At 36.1% G+C, this 15789-nt stretch overlaps 1 protein-coding gene across 3 annotated transcripts in view; it reads right to left on the bottom strand.

The window, feature by feature from the left end:
* LOC120766948 (microtubule-associated protein tau) overlaps nt 1-15789 on the bottom strand; it is a 66940-nt gene extending 51151 nt beyond the window's left edge. The window contains exons 1-2 of one of the 3 annotated variants that reach the window (XM_040092727.1): nt 15706-15789; nt 14331-15224 (exon numbers count right to left, since the gene is read on the bottom strand). In XM_040092727.1, the coding sequence (XP_039948661.1) occupies nt 14331-14673 (343 nt within the window). In that variant the 5' untranslated portion in view covers nt 14674-15224; nt 15706-15789. Of the gene's footprint in view, nt 1-14330; nt 15225-15278; nt 15345-15705 lie in introns of those variants that run through there. The other 2 variants (XM_040092729.1, XM_040092728.1) reach the window with 2 other exon arrangements.

The raw sequence follows: 15789 nt of genomic DNA on the forward strand, positions 1-15789 counted from the left end.
CGACCATATTTTGTGTGAAACTTTCGAACTGCGCCGCCAAGTTTTCATTATTTTTGAAATATGATACAATAATGAAGGCACGTTTTTCTATTGTGTAACGGTCCATTTTTACTAAGTCTAAACTGACAGCTGTCGATGTGTGTTTTTTTAGCTTTTTGAACATTTTTCACAGAAATGACGGCAAATCTAAATCTTACGTTAATTATGGAACACCCTGTGTGTAATTCCAATCATGCGTTAATATTGTTGCACCCTTTATAAATGTACATACAAATGAAATATCCGCGTGTGTTTTATATTTTCTCTAGCAATTGTTTTGTGGTTGTGCATCTAAGCGTTTTAATTGAATTTGCACTGGAAATAGCTTGGAATCAACCGGCTTTTACATATGTATAGTTATATATGTATGTATGTGTTTGTATGTATGCATATGGATTGCAATTATTATCGGAAGAAAGGTGCTTTATCTAATTACCGATATGGATACACACCTATCATGTACACATTTCCGACGCGTAGGCGCTGAGCACAATGCGCTTTTACTTGATTACTCGCTGTGCTGGTTGTTGCTGCTGCTTTTTGTTTTCTTTATCTTTTGCGCTCTAATTGAGTGCATTCACACTTCGCACAGTTTGGCCCACATTGCCCGACAGCCAAGACACAAGTGCATGCAAAATTTATATCCACACACACATATAAGTATATATATTGTATATAGTATGTGTGTGTGTGTGTTTGTGTGCCAAGTAAGTCATCAACACGTTCTAGCAATCATTAGCGTGCTAAATCACTTGAAGGGCACTCACAGTGACCGACGCGAAAGTTTTGCTAAAGATAGCCACGCTCCACTTACACTGGCGGCGGTGAAGCGCAAGTGAAAAGTGCCTGCACACACATGTGTGTATGCGTATGTGCCCTGTATGTGTGTATGCGCTTATGGTATTTAGCGCTATCGCGTATTAGATACGTTTCTTTGTGGCATCTTTGACGCTCTGCAGCCACAAATGTACGATTTAAAGCGCTGCCACAAAAGGTGCAGCAACAACGCAAAAGCTGTTGCATGTAAATTAATTGCGCTGAGCAAGCGTCGGAAATGCTTTAATGTCTATAAAAACTAACAATTTCTACATAGTTGAGTTTGTGCAACTAAGTACTCGTAAATATGCAAATAATATAGTTATGCACAGCCACACACACGCACACACATATATATGGGGAAATAGTCAGTCTAATGAAAGTCTGTGAGTTGCACTTGAATGTTGCATGCAAATTAGCTAAGCAACAGGTAATTGATGCCAATCTCATACCGTAAAATGCCTTGCTTAAAGAGTGCTCTATTGTGGAGGCCAAGTTGAAATTGATGATGGAACACACACACACATACGTACATATATACATGTACATATATATGCTAATAATGCTTCGAGTGCGCAACTTTTCAGTTGGCTATGAGATTTTGCATAAATCTTGCGTTCTTTTCAATTGCAAACTTCAACAATTAAATTATATTCAGTTCGAAATCTCCAGCTGCGTCTGTCCACTCAACGTTTCAGCCAATTTTCATGATTTCTTAAGCACACAGCTGTACATCTTCAAGCAATTAGAGACTGGTCGCTCGCCTTATAAGCACAACAGATGACATAAGTCAGCAAGAATTCTTTTTTTATTACTTTTTTCTGCACAGAATTCAATGCTAAGGTTATTTATTGTCTGTGAAAGTACTCAAGATTTCCTAAATGGTACGTAATTGGCCATGAAAAACTCTTATGCCATCTTTGACAATATATGGCGCATAGGTTAATTTCTTATAAATTTCGTGTTTAATGTTTCGTAAATAATGTCTGTCTTGACTGCTGGGTTGGAGACACTCCTTCGAATTAACGCATATGTGAACTCATATGCAGTAAAACATAAGATTCGAAATAGCATCTTTGTATACATATGTTCGATTCTTGACTTGAAAGCGCTAATACGCACTTTTTTTATAATAACCCATTTACCAACTAAGAAATCACTTATACACATAAAAAAGAAACTAATTAAGGTCAACTTGACCAAATATCGATTTTATGATTGCACCAAAGACACAGCATAACCATAAATGTACACGTACATATAGTTATTTGTAGTTAGTAGAAAACATATTTTTCTGGGTGTGTTTGTCGCAAAGGAAGTTCAAATTGAAATGTCAATTGCTTTCCGCATTTGTACTTTTTATATTGAACGTGGTATCCGAAACCAAAGAGAAAAATTATGTGTTTTATGTGCTACAATCAAATCGATAATTTCAAAATTACGAAAAATAAGTATATTATAGTGTGATACATCATAGAGGTTTGAACAGTTATAGACGCTGCTGTGAATTTAGTTTTTACTGAGTTTCTTCTGGTACACTACAAACTTAACTCTTACTTAAACTCCGCGCCGTTCTTTAACTTTCGAACCGAGTTTCCCAAAAAGATTGTAGCACTCAAAAAGCATACGTATGTAAAGGGTGATCCATTTCAAGGCTCGCTACTTTTTATAGAAAAAACACAGAAAATTTAAATTTAATGGGGAACATTTATTATCATTCGGAAGAACATTGTTTGGCAATTATTTTTTAAAGATTATCTATTTCATTTGTTAGTCATGGCTACTTCCATCCATCCGCTGAGACCAATTTTCGATGACACGTTCTTGCATTTCGACTGAAAACTGGCGATTGACTTGCGCGATGTTTTGCTCCAAGGTCGAATGGTTTCAGTTTTTGCACAAGCTGTAGTTTTTACGCTTTTAATTTAAGATCTCGACACAAAATGTACGAAGTCGTTTCATACGTCGGGCCGAGTTGCTGTGAACGGCGCCGAATCGACTCTCCCGATCTTCGTAGACACTCTCAGCTACGGCTGCTATGATTAATGGCTATAAGCGAATAAGTCCCTAAGTTTTTTAGATATCGAAATTCAAAACCGCCAAAATCGGATCATTATAGCTGTCATACAAACTGAACTGATGAAAATCAAATTCTTGTGTGGAAAACTTTGTTATTGGACAAGATATCTTAACGAGATTTTGAGTAGAATGTGGTCCAAGTCAGCGATACGATAGTTTTAGTTCGAATTGGAGGTGGTTTATGCCAAAACAACGTTTGCTATAAATAAAGTTACTATAAAAGATGCATTTGTGAAGAGTTTTTTTCTTGTTTTTCTTACAATTTGCTTTTCCACCTTGAACCATCAATTCCAATTTTGGTTTCATTTGGTTCTTCGTAAGCCTTTGAAAAATACAACCTCAAGAAAATTATTAATCACAAAAAGTTGGCCACTGAACACCAGTTTGTTTAAAAAAACAAACCCCTGGTCTACGGAAAGGGGACTTAGTAGGTGTCAAAAAAAGGAGAGCAATTAATGAGATAACGAGAAACTGACGATTATTTTTAACAGCTTTTCCCAGAAAACTAGTTTTCGCACGTTAGCTCCCTTTTCGTAGACCAGGTCACATATATACTATATACTAAGTGTACCATGTAAAAAATATTTATATAAATTATTGCGTTTTGATCACCTTCTGGCCTTTGAAGCAAAATTTCCTCGGTACATCTGGTAAATTGGAAATAGTTATAATCTACCAAAATTGATAAATCGAATTATCATACTGCACATCAAGTTTATTCACAAACATGGCCCTGAACATAAAAAAACACAACTAAAGCTGCCAACTCTTCAATACATATTCGATAGTATAGTATAGGTGTTTCATATAGCTCTAGTTCAAATCTTGAACAAATCATTAACTCAAAGAAAATTGCTGTGGAGGTAAACACAAATATAAACCTTAATACTATATATAATCAGTGTTAATATATAAAAGCTTATAATCTTCAATGAATAAAATTATACTTCACGATTTAAATTCAATTGTATGTAATTTTCGTCACCTAAAATGCAAAAGAACGTAACAACATTTTCAGAAATTTACACGGAAATGAATGACACATGATATAAAGTGGAACATGAGTGAAAGAAATTTGTTTAAAACTGGGTTATATCTGATAGCAGAAACTTAAAATATTAGACATATGTATGTACTTATGTATATGTATGTAATTTGAAGTAGTGGATTCGTCAATTTCGAATTTTTTGATCATACATACGTTGTTTTGCATTTTAGGTGACAATTTGTAACAATTAATTAATGCTAACAATTCACGCAGCGAAAGCAAAAACAACAAAATATCGCATGAAAGCGATAACACCTTTATGTATAAGTATATATTTTAATGTTATACATATGTACTCGTACAAGGTGCTTTCCAAAGTAAACAGGACTTAAAAAAAAACAGAACAAATGTTTTTTTTTTGGCAAAATCAATTTATTTTATTCAAAAGAGTCTCCTTCTGCTGCAATACAGCTTTTTACACAGTCCAAAAGCATGTCGAACGAGTGTTTTAGCTCGTTGGCCAGTATGGCCGCCAGTATGCCGGTGCAAGCCTTTTGAATGGCCTCTACGTCTGCATAACGCTTTTCTTTCATGGGCAAATGCATTTTTCCGAAAAGGAAGAAGTCGCACGGTGCCATATCAGGTGAATACGGGAGTGGTTAATGGTTAAAATGTGATTCTTGGTCAAATAATCGTCCTTCGAATGTTGGATTCTGAGCAATTATTGGTCGTCAGTCAATTTGTGCGGAACAAACCGTGTACACACCTTTCGTAAGCCCAAATGTTTGGTCAAAATGCAATAAGTCGATGTTTTGGAGATGTCCAATTCCATTTCCATGAATTTCAATGATGATTTCGGCTGATTTTTGATGAATTCACGCACAGTTTCGATGGAATTTCTGGTGATCACGGATTTTGATTGGCCCACATGTTGATCGTCATTTATGTCCTCACGACCACTTTAAAATATTGAAACCATTCGTGCACTCTGCTACAGGATAAGCAATCATCGCCATAAACTTGTTTCATCAATTGAAACGTTTCGGTAGAAGTTTTACCAATTTTAAAACAAAATTTAATGTTGGCTCTTTGTTCGAAGCTCATTTTCGCACCGATAACACAAACATACTGACACTTAAAACGCCATAACTTCACTTCCAATCAACGAAATGTCATGAAGTTCTCACAGGGCAATCGATAAAATAGCAGATCAGCTGTCATATAGATGATCCCACCAGGGGGCGCTAGATTCAAAAAGTCCTGCTTACTTTGGAACGCTCCTTGTATGTTTACTGTTTATTTAAAATCCAAAGCAGTGTTTCAAAAATAGCCCTACAACCGGCTCTTTTACCTACTTATGTATGTATATAGTATGCAAACAAACTTTGTATAAACAATTATATCAGTTGTACAGGTTATACTTACTAATTTGAATAAAAAGGTAATAATATTCAAGTGGAATACGAAAGCAGTTGATAAGCGATCAGCGCCGGCGCTATTGTAATGAACACATACCAGTACATATTAATACAATACGCTTTTTTGCTTTGAATTGGTTACAAATTTGAATTGGAATATAGGATTATACCAAATCATTTTGTTTTTAATTTGAGAATAATTTTTGAATGACTTCTCACAACATATCGATATATGAAATCGATTCAAATACTACAATGACCAAAATATATTAAGAGTTTGCTCAGAATTTTACAATTCTTAATTTATTGTTCAAAATCTATGTTGTATCCCTCAAAGTAATTCCGCGTGCACTCCAATAAACTTGTGCCAAAGTTTTTCCTCAAAACTGTTGTTTAAATAAATTTCCGGAATAGTCTTCAATGCGCGTAGCGTTTCACGTTTAATGTCTTCAACTGACTCAAAACGGAAAAGCCAGAATTCACATGGAGAAAAATCAGGCGAATACGGTGGTTGCGGCACGATATTGGTTGAAAATTTGGCGCACCACTCACGAAGAATCAGTGCAAAAACCAAGAACTGTCGGCCTATAATTCCGGTCTCTTTTTATGAATAGATTCGCGTAAACGACGCATAACACCCTAATATTATTCCTTCCCGACAGTTTGCCGGTCGTAAGGAATTCGGAGTGCACGACATCTGGAGAGAAAACTGTTAACGTAGCATTGCTTTTTGTCTTGCTTTAACTTAATTTTTTCGGCTCACCTTTGCTACTATATTAGGCCGACTGATTGCTTGTTTCCGGATCGTAAGCATAGACCTAAGGCTAATTGCCAATAATAATGAGTTTCATGACAACACGGTAGTCGGAAAGCATTGTTTCACAGACATTTAGTGATTTTCGAAACAATCGTACTCTCACTTTTCTTAGGCAATGATCTTTTAAAATCGTTTTCACTATCCTTCCGATATTCCAATGATGCCAGTAAGATCTCCGACTGTTAATCGTCGATTATATAGCAGCAATTCCTTTATTTTCTTGACGAGTTGATCATCCGTTGATGTTGGTGGCCGTTCTGTACGTGGTTAGTCGTCAACGCGTTCTCGACCCTCTTTGAATAATTTATAACAAACAAAAACACTTTCTCGCGATAAACAATTATGACCGTCAAAATACCCCAAAATTTCTGGCAATTTAACATAGGACTGGCTATTAAATTATCAACTTGCTTTCTTCAAAGAACTCATTGAAAATCGCAATTCTCAAAACACAACACTAAATGACTTCATTCGATCTAAATTCACAACACATACATATGTTACAACCGCGCATAAGAAATCACAAATACAAAATCGCCAACAAATTGTTCTCAAATAGCTTGTTGTCCACGGCGCTCAGCGCAATCATAAAACAAATGACAGATAAATTAGAATTGATTATTTAAAGTGACAAGCGGTGGAAAGCGTGAGACCGGCGGCGTAAGGTTTGTACAGATATAAGCGCCTCAAGCTAAGTCAAATAGAAACACAAGGTGCAAATTTAAATCTACAGAAACTGTGCATATGTGTGTGTAACTAATATATGACTGGGTAACAAATCGGTAACTGACTTGCCGCTGCTGTATATGACTGCCATAAAACACTGAGGGGGAAAATGTGGTAATCATAAACACTTTCATATTGCATATTGCCAATGGAAGAATAAAATTTCAGCATTTGTTGCACGCTATTTGCTGGGAATTAATCAGAACGTGTGGCTATTTATACAGTTGACTTAAAAATTCGTGCTCGTAACCCGAATGTTTGCCTCGAAATTGAGTCCATGAGTCCAACGCATGGACTTCATCTAAATATTTTGATCCAGTTACATATGTACATATGTATGCGTGTACATATGAATTTGTGTGGTACAAGTGGGTGTTTGAGCATTCAGAATGTGCGCTATAGTTAGTGGAACGAATAAATGCCATACACGCATTAATTAATGCAACATAAGAAACAAAAGAGATCATAAATGAGCGCAAACGTAACCCCAAATGGACATACATACGCATACACTGACCACAGTTAATTGTCGGATGAACAGAAAAAATAGTATTGCCGAGCATAAAAATGAAGTCTTTGAAACTGGTACATTTAAGAGAAAATTTTTGTCAATATTTTTAGGAATATAGTCAATACTCGTAACTCCCAGAAAATTATTGCAACATAAAATTTAAGTTTTTATAGAGAATATGATATTAGCTGTCTTCGATTCGCCATTTCTCCGTTTGATTCTGCTCTCTTGTCTCTTGATCAGTTTTACTATTGTGAATGTTTCAAACTGATGAACTTCAAATTTTCAGAGAATAACATTAAAAAACGGGTGATCCAAGTAAAGATATTTTTTTCAATATCCTTTTTTTATAGATTACGCGTGAGTCGTGTCAATCTATCATACATATTATATTTGTTCAGTAATGTTTAGCATTTCATCATGGAAAGTCTTATGTCTGAACAACGTTTACAAACCGTTCAACTTTATTACGAAAATTGACATTATGTAAAGAAGAAGCGCGTGAACAACACCATCACCCATCTAGAAACTCAGCATGCATTATTGGGTAATGTTCTACTAAATAGACCACGTCCAACACGCAGTGAAGACAATATAACAGCCGTAGCTGAGAGTATACACAAAGACCGTGGATAGTCAATTCGCCGCCGTTCGCAGCAATTCGGTCTTATGTATGAAACGACTTGGTACATTTTATGGCGAGATCCTAAGTTGAAAACGTACAAAATACAGCTTGAGTAATAACTGAAGCCGCTCGACCTTCCAAGCGACATAATTTCCTTCTATGGACTCTTGAAAAGTTCTAAAAAGATGCAGCGGTTTGAAACAAAAGGTACGTAAACAAGCAAAACTGCCACATTTGGGACGAAGATCAACCTGAAAGGATTCAACAGCTGCCATTTCCTTCAAAACAAAAAAAAAAACAATGGTTTGTTGCGGTTTGTGGATCGGTGGAATCATCGGTCCATATTTCTTCAAAAATGATGCCGATGAGAACGTAACAGTCAAAGGTGATCGTTCTCGCACCACATTAACCCACTATGTGATGCCCGAAATTGAAAATCGTGATCTCGGTGACATTTGGTTTCAACAAGATGGTGCCACTTCCAAAACATCGCATCAATCAATGGATTTTTGAGAGAACACTTCGGTGAGCTGATAATTTAATGTTTTGGGCCGATCGATTGGCCACCAAGATCGTGTAATGTCACACCATTAGACTTTTTTCTGTAAGGATTTGTAAAGTTTAAAGTCTATGAGAAAAACATTACACGTGCCATTCGCCAGTTAGCAGTCGAAATGCTCGAACGAGTCATTGAAAATTGTACTCAACGGATGGACCGTTTGAGACGTAGTTCTTTTGAATGACGATAAACATTTCTCATTAAATTTAGAGTTTCTGTGTTTTTTCTTTAGAAATGTAGGGCACCTCGAAATGGATCACCATTTAAATTTACATTTAAAATATTATGAAAAAAAATCGATATTTTGAAATTTACAGCTGGATACAAGTAATTAAATCGGTCAGAGATGCTGAGGCTAACTCTTAACTGACTAATGTAATACAAGGATTTTTACTAGCAAATTTTTTCACTCATTCTTAAAAGAGGCAAGACTCAAAATGAATATATTATGGAAACAGGCATTAAAACAATTAAAACTCTTTTATTAAAATTATCAGGATTGCTTTATCGAAATCAGAAGAGTCTTCTTGCGAAGTGTACGGTATCTATCAGTCTAAAAAAAATTAAATTACCTCCAACGATTTAATAATATGTACCAAATTAAAGGAGATATGTTTTTGAAACCCAAATAATTAGAACATGAACAGAGTTGCCAGCTATCGTTAAAAAAATTGTTTTACATCGAAACACATATTTTATATTAATATTAGCAACAAATTTGACAAAATATTTTTTGTTTACCTAAAATTTAGTTCGTTCCACTGTAGTCGTGCACTTGGCATGACATTTGCTCAACATGCATCCGCATAAATGTGCAATTACACCATAAAACATGTCATAAAATACATTGCTGAAATTATAAAAAACTGTACATTTTACACATATCCATCAACAGATCGACTTATAGGCGAATAAACATATTTAAATGCATGAGCGCAAGCTCATATGTAATTAAAGAACACACACGCATTTTGCATATGTATGCAAAGGAGCTTTAAATGCAAAAAACACTAAATGATAACTACAGGCATATAAGTATGCATATAAATACATATTTTTGTATATTTGCATTCACATATGTATTTTGTCGCGATTTGCAGATGCTAGATACGGCAATTGTCACACTTTGAGGTCTTTCAACTCACACTTGTATGCGCGCCGATTTGTAATTGTTCTAACATTGTATGTAATCACTTCATCGCTTTCACATACGCACCTACAAACATACATATGTATGTACATATGTTGAGAGAGTTGGAAAAATCTGAAAAAATAATGCTGAATATTGCACCGCTCCCCCTGCGAATGCACTTTTAAGCCGAAGTGGCAGAAGCATGTAGCAAATATGAAGACATTGGAGCTGTGAAAAAGAGTCACAAAACTCTAAGACAAAATGTCAACATGCAAACATATGTACATATTCACATGTAGACATGCAGCGAGCGACTTCGGCAGTTAACATGATGCCATTGCTTTTCGCAGGTTCTCTTATAGTCTTATTATATAAATATGTCTATATGCGAGTATGTATATATGTATGTATGTTTTAGTGTGGGTGGTGCATGCCACAGGCACCTTCTTACACTCATACGAACAAATGTGGCACTTATGAAAATTATGTTTCCAGTTAAGTATGTCTCTTCATATTCGTATGTATGTCTGTATTCCTCTATTCTGTTAAACCGCTACTCCCTCTCTCCTTACAGTCATCACAATGCAATTCTCATGTTACAACAATTGACAACAAAGCCATGTTCGCCAGTTAAGCACTTGTCGCTGTCGTTTCCATTTTAGAAGGACACTTGCGCGGTCTCAAAGTCTGACTTATCGGCCACCAGCAGCAAGCGGCTGCGGTGTGACTTTTCTTGGCCGCGCTAGACATTCAGTCTAACCGACTGTCATTTTCAAAGGCACACATGTACAAATAAGCTCTCATAAAAATATACATATAATTTTATATGCACATATAGACACTTAGAGAGACACATATAGTCTCATGTCCGCACTCACATCACCGTTCTTCAATAACCAAGTGTCATACGTGGTTAATACCTAATTTTCTGGTTGCGTGTATGCGTTTCATTCATAAAAATTCATTATTATTTTTTTTTTACTTGATAAATGCGTGCGTGTGTGTCAAGCAGTATACTGTCTGGTATTTATGGCATTCGCTCCATTGCATTTGGCACTGAAAAAAGGGAGTTGGCCCAAGCGCTGTCTACAAACGGACACATACATGCCATTTCAATTATTAATTCTTGGGATTCATGTACCGTTCAAATGCATAATGGTACATGACGAGGCATTCCACATTGTATGTATATATAATATAACCTCATGCATATAGAAGTACATATGTGTTAGTATGGTTCCTATTTGTATTCATTAGGAGGTTGGTAGGTGAGGTATCATTATGTAGTTATAAAACACAATCATTTATAAAATAAATTATATTTCAAGACTTTCCTCAAAATATTTCGAAATAAATTTAAAATTACGGCAGTTTGTACCGTAAAACACTCTAAATTTTAGGATATCAAAGCTTTTAGCTTTACTTGTTACATAGTAATAGGACTGATTTTGTTCCGCCGCGACTGTACTTCGGAGCGTGCGAGCACCGACTGGATTTAGTAGTGGGCGTTCCTAGCTAACGAATGAACGGTTGGTCAGTTATCTCCGGGCACCTGGAGAGTCAGAACAAACATTTTCAAGCGACGTGTTTCTATGAGTGGTGCAAGCCGAAAATGCAGCGTTAGTTAGAGCAGAGGTACGCGATTAAATTCTCTGTGAAACTCGGTAAATCTGTGACAGGGACGTTTGATATGATCAAGCAGCCTTACCCAGATGTTGCTTTAGCAAGAAGTGGTGTGTTTCGATGGCATCAGGCCTTTTTGAAGGGCCGAGAAGAGGTCGCTGATGAAAACCATGCTGGAAGACCTACGACTTCGACAAACACCGACGTTTTCGGAGAAGTAGATTTTTACTCAACCCAGCTTTTATTCGATCACGGATGCTTCAAAAAGTACCTCCACAAAATGGGTAAGGTCGGAGAGCCGTCACGCCTATACAACGACGCGACAGAAGACGTGTGCGCAGGCAACGAGAACGCACCGCCGTAGAAGACCTAGTCAGCCCAATAAAAGCGGGCAATTTAATCAGCGCCATGGTGGAGAGTGAAGCTAAATGAGGGATTATCCAGAAACTCGCAGCAATATTGCTACGCAGCAAAAAGCGGGACGCAGGCGCGCAGATTTAAATCTCTCAATGAGAAAAATGGAACGCCACCCTAAAGTAATGCAAATGCGGTCTCAGGGTGGCCGACGATTCCTTAGAGGGGGGTTTTTAGTATCCTGCAAGTGGCACATACCATTGCTGTGGAAAGGGAAGGCATTTTCCTCTCCCTCACCCGCAAAAAAAACAACTTAGATCTAACAAGTAAGGAAGAGCTAAGTTCGAGTGTAACCGAAAAATTTCATACTCTTGCAACTTGCAATAATTAAATACATGAAGGTATCTTCAGGTACATAAGGTTTATTAAATTATATGGGGTATAGAGCGGGTTTTCACACGATTTTATTCAATCTAAGAACAAGGATGCACCGTTATAATGAAAAACGCTCTCTTAATTTTATTAAGATAACTCACATATTGGCCGATATATATAGTAAAAGTCACCCGGAAGTTCGAAAATCTTTATATAAGGTATATGGGGGCTAAAGAAGGTACTGATCCGATGGAACCAGTTTTGACACACAGTAATACTATTACTAAGAAAGATTTTTCTCTACATTTCAATTATATAGTATATCTTGCACAATGATCGATATTTTTGGTAAAAATTCAGCTATAAGCACTGGGTTCACATATTCAGTACCTAGGGGCTTGAATAGTTTCGGTTCGATTTGGTCAATTTTAAGACATAAGATGACACACCTCAAAGGCACTATTCATGCAAAGTTTTATCCTGATATAATATTCGTTTATTGATTTCTATACTGGAAAGTGAAAGTTTCAATTGAGATCTTAACACATTTTATGAGAATAAGTCGTGGCTATAGTCCGATTTCATCTATTTTCACATTGTAACATAAAAATTTCAAAAAATTAGATTAAAATCGGTCAAACCGATCTCGACATATACGATTTCACCTAAAAGTGGGCGGTGCCACTTCCATCGAGATATCTCAATTTTTACTCAAGTTACAGCTTGCACAGACGGACGAACGAACAGACAGGCAGTCATACGGATTTCAATTCGTCTCGTTATCCTGATCATTTATATATATTCATATAACCCCAAATCTATTTCGATTAGTTTTACGTGATGCATAACCTCATTCTATTTGCAAAAACCTGTTCTTAAAAATTAAGACCTATGAACATTTCATTATATTCCGTTCGTTACGAAATCATTTTGAATATTTAATACATATACAAATTAGCAAAAGAGACACTAGTTGCATGTTGGTTTGTCCATTTATATACTTTAAAATAAATTAATAATGTTATTTAAGCGACATTCGTGCTTTCTTTTCCTACAAGATTTTTTCATATTTTTTATTATTTTCATATAATGAAAGTAATAAAGCAAATTGAAGAAATGACAATTTAATTGTTAAAAAAAAGACACTTGGAAGATAATAGCAGTATAAATAATTTTATTATAATTGTTCCGTCATAGCAACATGCATATGTTTATTGCTATATAAGGGTGAATCTGAAATACCATAAAGTTTAACCAATTTTTGTAACAGATTTTCTAAACCTTCACTTTTTCGTCGATTTTAACTCAATTATTTACGCTTAAAAAATTGTCAAAATCAAAGATAATATCCGAATATTCCAATATATATAAATACATTGGGACAAAAAATAACCCGAAATTGTAAATGACTGGAAAAATCGTTAGCAATGTATTACATATGGTGTGGATTACTTCGAAGGCAACAAAATAAAAATTCGTGAATAATTAAATACTTTGCGTTTTATTTACAATTTCCGGGTATTTTTTGGCAAAATTTATATATATTTGTACTAAACCTTGTTTTTAAATTAAGAAAAAATTGATTTTATTCACTAATTGATATATTTTTAATTTTATTGAAATTTTTTATTTTTTCCGTATTTTAATTTTTGCTTCGTCTTCTTTTTAAATTTTTGCTACCGTTTAGAATAATCTGATTACTTTTATTTTTAAACGATAATGTAACACCTTTACTACTAGATAATTTTCACATATGATTTGCAGTATTTTTAGTACTATCCTAATGTACATACACGCATCTAGAAAGATATACTTAGTACCGCTATCAATTATTGCAAGCAATATGATAATTCTAACAGCTTTCAATATCAACATCAATATGACAGCCATACACCTGTACCTGATAAGAGCCGAACATATTTGCGTGAGTAGAAAATTGCACATTTAGTCAAATAAAAGAAAGTTTAGTCACACAAAAAATAATTTTATCTACCTAGCATTTGTAGAACCACAAAATAGCAATCAATTGGTTGATAAAAAATGTGTGTTTGTGTTATTTGCGTTTGTTACTTACGGAAGATTAAACAAAAATCGATTTTAAGCGAGCTTATTCAATAACCACTGTTTGCCTCTGGTACACAAATACTTATTTATATATACATATGTATATGCACGTATGTGTGTGTTGCTATTTTTGCAATTCCTTTTAGCACTAATTCCGTTTGGACTTTCATTCTGCTGTGTGCAAGTATTCATTTGTTTGCTTACCTTTCTGCTCGGGTTGCGCCTGCTTAACATCCAAAGCCGACACTGGCGGTGTTGGTGGTGCTGCTGCTGCGGCGACGGCTGTTACATTGACAGCGGCCGACTGCTGTTGCTCCTTCTGTTGTTGGTAGATTTGCTCCTGTTGATGCTGTTGCTCCTTCAACAACAGCGGCGAGTGTGAGTCATTCACTGTTGTTGCGGCAATCGGCTGTGCCGGTATGCCTGTGGTTGACTCTGTTCTTGTTGTGGTTGCGCCTGCTGCTGCGATCTCTGTCGCTGCCGTGCCGTTACTAACAGTAGCTGCAGCTTCCAGTGGCACGGAGCTTTTCTCCAAAATATCCGCCATATTGACTTGCTGCTTGGCACTCAGCGTTTATTATGCGAGTGTGTGTGTGGTTTAGAGCGCTCGTTTGCTGGTATGTATGCGTGTGTGTTCTACTTCCGTGCCGTGCGCTCTTAAGGATGCGGTGGGGTGGATTGCGATGCGCAGCGACGATAAGGGACACCCCTTGCAGAAGACGAGTTCTATAATGCGAAGGAATGCGTTGCACTCAGGACTACGAAGCTTCGTCTGTGTATGTATGTATGTATGTGGGGGGTGTGTGTTTTAATGATTTTTTTTTTACAGTAACAGTACGCAGTGTTATTGTTGTATTTCGCTTTGCGCTCACCCTCTGCTGCTGCCTGCGTCGCACTGGCTCTCACTTCGTGCCTGCGTGGATTGTGTGTGTATCTTTTGTTTGTTGAAAATTTTTTTCTATTCACAATTTCTTCTTTAAATTTGAAAGCACTTTTCAACGCGATTTAATTTCGCTTTGCTACTAAATGCACTTTTCTTATGTAACTCTTTCTTTGCTAAAACAAGAGGTTTGTATGTATGTATGTACAATTTCGAACCTGTAAAGAAAGCATTATTAATCACCCGTGTTTATTACGCGCTTCATGCACCACCTTCACACCGGAAATTAAATTAACGGTGAGGGTCACTCGCGGTTTGCGTGCGTTCTGGTATACCAACTACCGTTGCCTTTCTGGAATAGTCTCTTTTCAATTCACAATTTGCTACAAATTGGCTATTTTTCCTCGCTGAAACTTTTGTGTATACACCACAACATATGTATGTATGTACATATGTGTGTATGCATCTATTTTCCTAAATTTTATTCACACTTTGCTCTGCGCCGCACTGCGCAGTGCACTTTCAATAGTAACTAGTTAGAAACGAAATTCAAATTTCACAATTCACTCACAAAGCATTTATTTGCATATGAAAAAGAAAAAATTTATTTAATATGCACAAAAACGCTCAACAAAAAAAAAACTAACCATCAGCAAACTGTAATGAAATGAAAAGAGCAAAAAACACACTGTCACACACCTTAGCGTTGTGTCGCACCGTAAATAGTTGTTAAACCGAGGATGAATCTATTTGGTCTGTTATCTCGTCTCGAACTGATTGCGC

The sequence above is a fragment of the Bactrocera tryoni genome, chromosome 1 (genome assembly GCF_016617805.1).
Source record: "Bactrocera tryoni isolate S06 chromosome 1, CSIRO_BtryS06_freeze2, whole genome shotgun sequence".
NCBI classification, from domain to species: Eukaryota; Metazoa; Arthropoda; class Insecta; order Diptera; family Tephritidae; genus Bactrocera; species Bactrocera tryoni.